The sequence below is a fragment of the Vigna umbellata genome, chromosome 8 (genome assembly GCF_029865625.1).
Source record: "Vigna umbellata cultivar VRB3 chromosome 8, Vumbellata_1.0, whole genome shotgun sequence".
NCBI lineage: Eukaryota > Viridiplantae > Streptophyta > Magnoliopsida > Fabales > Fabaceae > Vigna > Vigna umbellata.
Genome location: NC_142172.1, coordinates 46,930,558 through 46,939,786, shown reverse-complemented (window position 1 = coordinate 46,939,786; position 9,229 = coordinate 46,930,558). Strand labels below are relative to the sequence as shown.

The window sequence follows — 9,229 nt, the reverse complement described above, 5'->3', positions numbered from 1 at the left end:
ACATTCTTTAACTACCTACTGTTCTTTCTTTCCGAATCTTTGATCCTGCAATAGTTTCACCTTTGACAATCGCAAGTTTTAATTTTAAAATCAAACAAACCCAACTTGGTAAAACTAGCCCCCTGTGGCAAGAACTTCAATTAATTAATTAATATTCTTAAACTTTAGCCATTGAAATGTAGGTCGCACCAGCACTGGCGATTAATTCAGGTGTCTTATATGGATTAATCCAAGTGAAAAAATCAATTGTTCATTTTATTAGATTAAACAAAAAATAGCGTAATATTATCTAACTAATAAGTACTCTGACATTCGCGAAGCTAAATTTTTTAGCCTTCGGCGGAAGCTTGAATACAGATGTAATCCAAACTAAGTGTTTTCAATGAAAGGATCTCCTCGCTTTACTACAAGAGGAAATGCCTTATATATACAGTGACTTTTGGTACTATACAAATTATAAAATAATTCTAACAAAAAAGGAATGCCGTTAGAAGAAGCAAAGTTGAAGATGCATCAATGATCTTAATATTCACCATCTTGGCGGCTACGTCTTAATTCATTATGAACCTCAACAAAAATCTGCCACAAGTAAACAAAACCCAGTAACTAACGTTATTGTCAGATAAACAACTAATGTTATTCGTAGTTTTCGATAGAAAACTTTCATAGAGTAAAAATATAGTCTGCGAGGTATTAGTTTTACCATTCGGAAAATGTAGGTCCAGTAAAAAATCTTACGTGCAATGTGAAAAATCTTCATCACAATTCACAGCCGATTATATCGCCAAATTCGTCTACCATTGTTTCAATCATTTGTGTTTTAAATAAATAAAAAAATGTCCAAAAAGCAATTTTTTATTCCCATTTACGTTTGTTATTATTCATAATCAGTTGTCAGAGTTAAACTTATTCTTTAATGTAGCATAAATTAATAAATATTAGTTTAATGTGACCCGTCTAAGACTATGGCAATATGGTTAACATTTTTTCACTTCATAATTCCTAATTAAGCAATAAAATTCTTCTTTCCCTACATACATGTCAAGAGACAACATACCTTTAACACAAAATCCGTGTTAATAAGATCAATATGCTGTGCTACCGTAACTGAAGCTTCCGCGGCAGGAGAACTACAAAAGAATGCAGTTAGTGGTTAGTTTCAGACAACAATATAAACAGCTTATAAATTTTAAGTGTTACCTTCTGCTATATTACAAAAGCTTTCCTGGGGAAAAATCAGTTCTGGGTCCATTTTCTGGGAACTAACAATCAGAGAAAGGCTATGCTTGCTGCAAAAAGCAAACCAGATTCAATATTTCAGGTTAGACAACCTAAAATTTCAACCAATTTCTAACCATCAAGCAATAATTATAAATTTTTGGTGTCAAACGCTTACTCTTAAAGCTTTTTCTCATTTTCTTTCTCAGTTTAAATAAAAATGCCCACGTGAACTACGAAAGGATTCCAACACCCAGATATCAAATTAAAAATGACGCTCCAAAAACTCGAACAATTACAAACCTTGCCCATGAAGGGATAAACTTGTTGCTGGGCATGTCATCCTCATCTTCATCTTCGTCTTCGTCATCTGAACCTTTATAAGGAGAGATCTCGTACGATTGCTCTTGAAGTGTGTTTTCGATTATCAAGTCACCATCATCTTTCTCTTTGATTAAATTGTCTATTACCTATAAAGATGTACATTTAAATACTCGGATGATTACAAAAGCAAGAGAGCAAGTCCAAAATACAATTTTATATATTTGAAACGTATGATCGACTACTACAAGCAGTCTGTCTCCTCCATCAGTACAAGAAGCTAAAATTATTTCAAATATCAAAGCTAAAATCATTTGACATCGCATTAAAAACATTGGCACTATTTGAGTGACAAGGAAATAAATGTCATGTATTGTTAAAAGAGAAACTTATTTCTACAGTGGGAAAATATTACTCATAGCCTTGAACAGAGTGGTTAAAATCATCCCAAATATGAATATTAACGATAACAAAGAGGGCCAAAGAAAATATTACCTTTCCATTATTATTAAAGTCATTCACTGATTCCGAATTTTCCGGACACGGTTCTTTTCTTTTATGATTTGCTGAATCCCTCATGGCCAACGATTCATTTTCAGAAATATTCATCGTATTGCATTCTCTTTTGTCTTGCGCACGCAAATTCTTCTGATATTCTTTTGAATCCAACAATTTCTTGTTTTCCTGGACTTCTTCACCCTGGATCAGACAACCCATGTATTATTATTTTCCTGAAAGTAGAGAGAGAGAGAAAGAACAAGGGAATGTTATTTACCGTAGTTCGGCGTTCTATTTCTTTCTGTTCCTTCTTTCCCCGTACCTTCTCATGCTCTTGCAGCTGCTTCTTCATGTCATTAACACGCTTCCTTTTTTTCTCTTTCTCCTTCTTTTCTTCATCCTCCCTTTGTCGCTTCTTTGTTGCAATTTGTTCCTCCTTTTTCTTGCGTTCTTCCTCTCTTTTTTTCTTCTGCAGCTCCAGCTCTACCTTCTCTCGCTGAAGTCGCAACACCTCCTTCTTCATCTTGCGCTCGTTCTCTTTTTTTTCTGCCATACGCTTGGCAGCCTCAGCTGCCTCCAGGGCCTTCACTTTGATGTCTCTTTTGCCTACATGTTCAAATAATTATATGACCAATTGTATGACCATGTCAAGATGAATTGCAATCTTCAAATAAGGCAACCTTTATTATAAAACAGATATGATCACTTACCCGTAACAACCGCTGCAGCTTGTTTTTGTTGTACTAATGGAACAAAGGAAGAAACGTTGGATACAATATTGTTAATGGGGCCACGTTTCATACTATCTTTTCCAGATAACTTTGGCCTACCGGGCCTTTTGCAGACTGATTCTGTGGTCCGCTTGACATCATTCGCTCCAAGAGATATATTCTGGTTCTCCTTCCCCTTTCTTGTGAATCTCTTCCTATTGCTATTCTCAAGCTTATTTTTCACCTTACTGCCAGTTCCGCTCAGATTAAACTCTGTGCTTACAACATCATCACGCCTACCTGCTAATACATCATCTTGTAAAACCGATAAAGAATGGTTTGCATCATCTACGATCTGAGCTAGAGGTTTTCTTTTATTTGATCCAGCCATTCCTTGGGAATCAATGCCCCTTTGGAATGTGTCAGCAATCTCATCAACAACTTCATTTTCTTCGGTAATGCAGGGAAGATCTAGTTTTAAACTCTTGCGCTTTCCTGAACTGCCTAAGTTTGAATTAAATCGATCCCAAAGGGTTTGAACTGAAGAAGTGAACTGGCCCTCGCAATTTGGTTGGTAGTCAGAAAGGGACCTTGGTCTCGCATCGCTTAGAGGAAGAGAACTGCCTGTCCCTAAGCCCTCCAGAAGTCCATTAGGTAAAGATTGATAGAGCTCAGGTATGTTATGTAACTTGTATGGGGTTAAGGATCTGCACAATGGAGAATTCATAAACCTAGATTTACCAACGGATGTATTACTTATTGAGCTATTTGAAAGATCCATCGTTTCCAAATCCATTTCATCTCCATCGATGCATGTCTGTGCACTATCTGTTTGAATAATGAACCCTTCAAACTCGGGTAAAGCCTCATCTCTACCAACCAAATCCAAGCATTGCATTCCTGGAGAAGCAGACATACAATCTGAGAATTTAACATTTCCCTCAGAATAAATTCTTCTGCTTGAGGTGCTTTTTTCAACACAACTCAGACGTTCTACACTTTCTCCTCCACAATTAACCTGGTGATGCAATGACGGCGCCTTCTCATCCGTGTTGCGTCTTATCGTTGAGTCAATACCAAAACCTGATGGATTTGCCGCTGCCAACAGAAGGGTGTCTTCGCTTCTTTCTCTTCCGTCCACAATAAGCTTCTGCCAGCAGGAAAACCATTTAGACAATCTATTCAGAAGGTTATACAAAAATGTAAAGGCATCTTTTTACACATACATCTGCATATTTACTATAGTAAGATATTGAAAAATACAATGTGTTCACACAACCCACTCACAAATAGAGAGATCCAGTAAAACATCTCAGATATTGAAGTCTTAATTTTTAAAAATAAATCGCAAAACATTTTTCCCGGAAACTTTATTTTTCACTATCCAGACATTTTGTCACTGTTCCAAAAATTCAAGTTTTTTTGTATTCTTTGAAGGTGAGAAATTGCATGTTATATATAACTAACAGTGTTCAATGGAAAAGGAAAACGACTGTATAAAGGAAAACAACTGTATAAAAACAACAACCAATCCTATCTTGGTAGCATGGATCACACAATGCCATAGTATTTCTATCTGACAAGTCAAGATAAAATTCCTGAGTAAAGAATCGATGTCAAATTATATCAGCAAATTATTCTACACTTATGTTTCTAATTTAATATCAGCTTACCTAAATTATTCTTACATTTGTCAAGATTCACATTCATTATTAACCAAGATAGGATTCTCACTTTTATCTCTAATATTGTCTTAACTTAGTTAAGTGAATAAGGCATTTCTTACATTATTCACTGCACATGCATTTTTTCTATATTCTCACTTCCACTTGCTCATTTGCCGTGAAATGTTGCATCCACTCTCATCCAATCTTTAAACAACGGGATAAAAAATATTGAAGAAAACGAAGTAAAAAATTATGCTGACTTTTTCGATCCATGTGAAGATGTTACACAGTGCATAGTAGAGTTACTGTATGGGGTTTTATCATCTTTCGGAATCCTTTTTCATTTTTATGTGAATCAGTTTTTTTTTCTTAATTCAGGGAATTTATTTAATTTTAAGAGTTTTTTTATATAATATTAGTGCTTATTCTATTCAAATAAGGATTCAGTTTTAACCTTGGATTCTTAAGTGACGGATCCAAATAAGAATTCAGTTTGAACTTCGGATTCTTAAGTGATCTCTCCTCCTACCCTCTGTTACTTTGTTTTCTATCCTTGCTCTAATGAGAAACTGAATTTGCAACCAAAGTTCTGCTACATCATTTTTACTCCGCAATGATACAATTATCAGTCAATTCCAGCATTCTACCCTCTCCAATTTTAAATAGTTTTCGTGGGAGAATCACATAGGCATTGTTGGAAATCTTGTCCAAATTTGGAAGAAAGTTGAAATCCATACTTTTCATTTTTCAAAATAGAAATAATATGTAAAATAGCTTTTAAAGGAGCTCGCAATCATTGAATAAAATGAATCTGGTTATGTCTATGCCAAAGCAATAATTTTGACGGTAAAGTTCAAAGATGTTAACCAAGAATCTCCGATGAACACATTGATTTTGCATGTTCACATCAATTCTGCTAGTGCAAAGTGCAAAAAATCATGTAAAACATAATCCTCAAGAAAAAATCTAATGCAGACAGACTTATTACAGCGCAAATTCGTATATATTTATAATTTTCAGAAAGTAAAACAAAATATTTTGTACCTCTTCTTTGTTCTCTTTCGGTGAAGTTTCTTCCATTGTTTGGCATTCCCCGTTGTATTGCATTTCATTTGTTGAGCTATTACTCACATATCTATGGCCTATATCCTCCTCTTGTTCAGATGGAAACTGTTCTACTTCTAGGGCAACCTCCGAGTTATCATCTTTAATAATCAAACTTCTACTTGCAGGCCTTTGGTCAATATAATCACGTGACATTTCCAAGAGGTTTGAAGAGGCAGGTACATATCCCTCTCTTTGAATTTTCCTTCTTTTATGCTGCGGACATGAATTCCCAACATCATAAGTGGAACTTCTTAAAATCTGGAAGTCAGCTGAAAAACTGGTAATTTTTCCAACGCTGAGCAATGTCTGCCGCAACAAGTCACGATCTTGACACAAGGTATGTGGGGCCGGTTCTGCCAAACTAACATTCACATTATCCAAAGGAGCAGAAACTAAGGACCCAACAGTGAAATTTGTAACATTCTCATCTGTGGACTTTTGCAGATCATTTTCAGAAACTGCTTCAGAAAAAGAATATGCCAACCTAGCACCACTTCCACCATTTTTTACTTTACTGTTTACTGAAACAAGTTTGAGTGGCATGACTCCTTCTGACAAACTTCTTGATGAATTTTCACCAACAACTAGCGAAGGACTTGACTGATTCAGCAAGGAAGAAGTAACAACACATAGTTCATTCTGCACCGTACGTATCTCTTTGTCTGGTGATACAGCACTTAGTGTTGTCCTAGTTATGCCTTCCTCCTCAAAGTGGCTTGATCGGGATTCCATATGTGGCCCCTCTTTTCTGATCAGTACTTCCTGCATTTTCCTCAAAGGTATATCCCCCAAAGAGTTGTGCTTACTTTCGCATGCAGGAGAAATTTCCTCTCCGAGTAAATTTAAAGATTCCAACGAATTCAGAGATTCTTCTCCTGGTGGCACTCCCTGTTGTCCCTCTTTCAAATCAGGACAACAAATTCCGCTTATATTTCTCTGATCTACATCATCAAAATTAAGCTGCTTAGGCTTCGCAGACATAATAAAATCAGAGGGCTGCTTTGACATTGATAGATTCAGCCCAAACTTAGGGCTAAGACAAGAAAGATCGTCTTCAATTAACCCATGAAAGTACTCATCAACTTCACCAACAATTGCAGCAGACCTGTGCTGAATATTATCAATAGGAATGGCATCAGATGGTACATTTTCTTGGGCATCCAAGACTTTTTTATCCACCACTGTTTCGATGTAATCTGATCCTTCTTGTAAAGTCCCGCCATCTAAATTGGAAGAACTCACTGGCCTTAATGGTCCTTCGTGTGAACAAGTAGCCACAGTTCTCATCTTTCCAGAAGCAACTAGTGCGGCAACATTGTCCTTCTCTGCAAAACCCCTGTCATTTTCTATATCTAATTTGGAATACTTTGGACTTGAAGATAACCTTCTAACATCCAGTTCGGTAAGCTGTACATTCCAATATTTCTTACCTGCAGATTTGGTGCAGGCATCACTTTCACAGAAATTGGATCTGGAAGACTTCAATACTTCTTCAATCTTTCCAGAACCACTTCTACTTGAACATCCTCTATTTACCATAGAAAAATCAGGATTGTTTTGACAACTGAGGGACCCAACAACGGACACCACAGGATCCTGCGAAATTAAAGGTTGAGGTGATGGCGCTGATTTATCAATAGACTCTACAGAACCACCAGTCATCAAAAGATCATGCCCTGGTGATGGGCAAGAACTTCTAAGTAATTTTATCATATTATGAATGCTACTTTCTTCTTTATTGAGGCAGGAGTTGCCATCTTTAACTGCACTCCCTCCACTTCCATTGCTGCAACCAATGACTTTCCTTACATCTGTTGAGTCAGCATCTGTAAATGGTTGCATAAGATTACAGACTTCAACTCCTTTACCACTGCCCAAGGAGCTGTCAAGCTTCATCGCCAGGCTAGAATTTTTAGATTTAGTTAATCTCTCATCATTGACGGCAAAACTTCCATTCACACAACATGGTTGGTTGACTATCTCCAATGAATCATTCAAATTATCCAGAGGAGGAGCATCTCCCTCTGCTAAAGAAGAACTAGTAACATTCAAAGAATTGGATTTCTTCTGAGACGAGCTTTTAGATTTCATTATCTGGCCAGAGCAATTAGTTACACAATCACGTGGTTCCATTTCTTTCATGGAACAACTTTGGACGTTGGAATGCAATTCTTTAACCACGTCTGACTCCATTACACGTTCTTCCCGTTGAGTCAGGGGTACAGCTCCTGAAACTGTGCCAACACAGAAACCAGCGTCGTCGACACCGTTCTCTGACAATCGTCTGGCTGCTTTTGCACTATTACGTAACTCCAAAGCCTTCTGCCTCGACTTTGACCTTTGCAACTTTGCCAGAGACAGAGCTGGGTCTTGGTGAATTTCCAAGGCACTTGCTTCAATCTGATTCTGGGGTGGTGATACATCACCTGAATCCAATTCTGGAGGCCTACTTGAGGCACATACACCATTGTTGATGGAGCAATCCGGCAAATTATAAGCCCCAACTCCTGCATTTAACTCCTTTTCTAAAGCACGACGTTCAATGCGCAAATCACTGTATACACCAGGGAAAGGAACTCTATATTGCGGTTGCGAAAGCATAACTTCAGAAATGAGGTCATCTTTGTTTAACTCTGCCAAGAGAGAAAAAGTTACCATCAAATTAAGTTCAAATATCACAAGGAAAATGGGTCGAGATGTTGCAGCACATACATAAGTACAATGGAAATTCTAACTGAAACTATTTCTACCAAAAGTCAAAAACCTAAGTCGCAGTCGTGAATGCGCAAGAGAAAATAGAGAGAGGGAGAGTGTGTTACCTTGTGGATCTGCGTGAAGGGAAGAACTGCACAGCCACGGAGGAGGAGGGATTCCGTTGAGAAGGAGTTTGGAGTATATGTGTTGTTCCCAGAGAAGGCACTGTTGACGCGACTGCTCGATTATTCGCTTCTTCCGCTCGAAAATCTGCACGACGTGCTTCTCCATCGCCAAATTTCTTCTTCGCTTTCACATCGATGAAGATCGTGATTTTGGCGCTGTTATACAATTCAAATTTGGGGATCCTTAGATTGTAGTGGAAATGCATTCATCCTTCAACCCCACTTTCCCCAAGTTTCAAATTGTTTTTTTTTTGGTGTACCTTAAGGTTTTGGGCTTATTTAAACTTTAACGCTTCGGCCCAACCTACTGACCCAAATAAAACCTCAGTCCTGCTGCGTTATATACTATTTAATATTTATCCTAATTTTATAAATATATCTATAAATACTGAAAAAGGAAAATATATAGAAGAAAAATATTTATCATTTTTTATATATCACGCATTATAAACGTACTAGTTATTTTTTTTCTGCAATTTAATAATGATATTTTCTTAAAAAATTTAAATGTGAAGGTTGGATAAGTTTCAATTATAACGAATATTTGTATAGCTTTTTTATTTTCGATTTCTCTCATTTAAGTGAGTTGTTGACTAAGTGGTCATTTGCATGTTACGAAACTCTAAATTATAATTCATTGCATTAACTAAGAATGATTAACCTATTTATCTTTTAATTTATTTTGTTTAAAAGAAAATAAAATAGCCCGTGGAAATAATCTAAACCATTTATAATGATTCATGTTGAATTTGTAACTTTTAACCTGTTGTCGGCTCTGGTGGTTAATGTAATTACTTATGAAACAATTCATTGTCAAAAAAAATAATTA

At 36.6% G+C, this 9,229-nt stretch overlaps 1 protein-coding gene across 1 annotated transcript; it reads right to left on the bottom strand.

The window, feature by feature from the left end:
• Positions 1-234: 234 nt before the first annotated feature.
• On the bottom strand, positions 235-8,680 carry WYR (inner centromere protein, ARK-binding region protein). Its single transcript, XM_047300947.2, has 9 exons — positions 8,341-8,680; positions 5,459-8,154; positions 2,748-3,897; positions 2,315-2,643; positions 2,035-2,238; positions 1,522-1,688; positions 1,201-1,289; positions 1,058-1,130; positions 235-579 (listed from the first exon to the last, which is right to left on the bottom strand). The coding sequence occupies exons 1-8, from the start codon at positions 8,504-8,506 to the stop codon at positions 1,099-1,101; spliced, it is 4,833 nt and encodes a 1,610-aa protein (XP_047156903.2). The 5' UTR covers positions 8,507-8,680; the 3' UTR covers positions 235-579; positions 1,058-1,098.
• Positions 8,681-9,229: the final 549 nt, after the last annotated feature.

Coding starts and splice junctions, on each gene's coding strand:
- WYR (XM_047300947.2), bottom strand. CDS start 8,506: ATGGAGAAGCACGTCGTGCAGATTTTCGAGCGGAAGAAGCGAATAATC. Junction 3,898..5,458: donor CGAAAGAGAACAAAGAAGAG/GTACAAAATATT, acceptor TCCTGCTGGCAG/AAGCTTATTGTGGACGGAAG. Junction 1,131..1,200: donor CTTTTGTAATATAGCAGAAG/GTAACACTTAAA, acceptor ATTCTTTTGTAG/TTCTCCTGCCGCGGAAGCTT.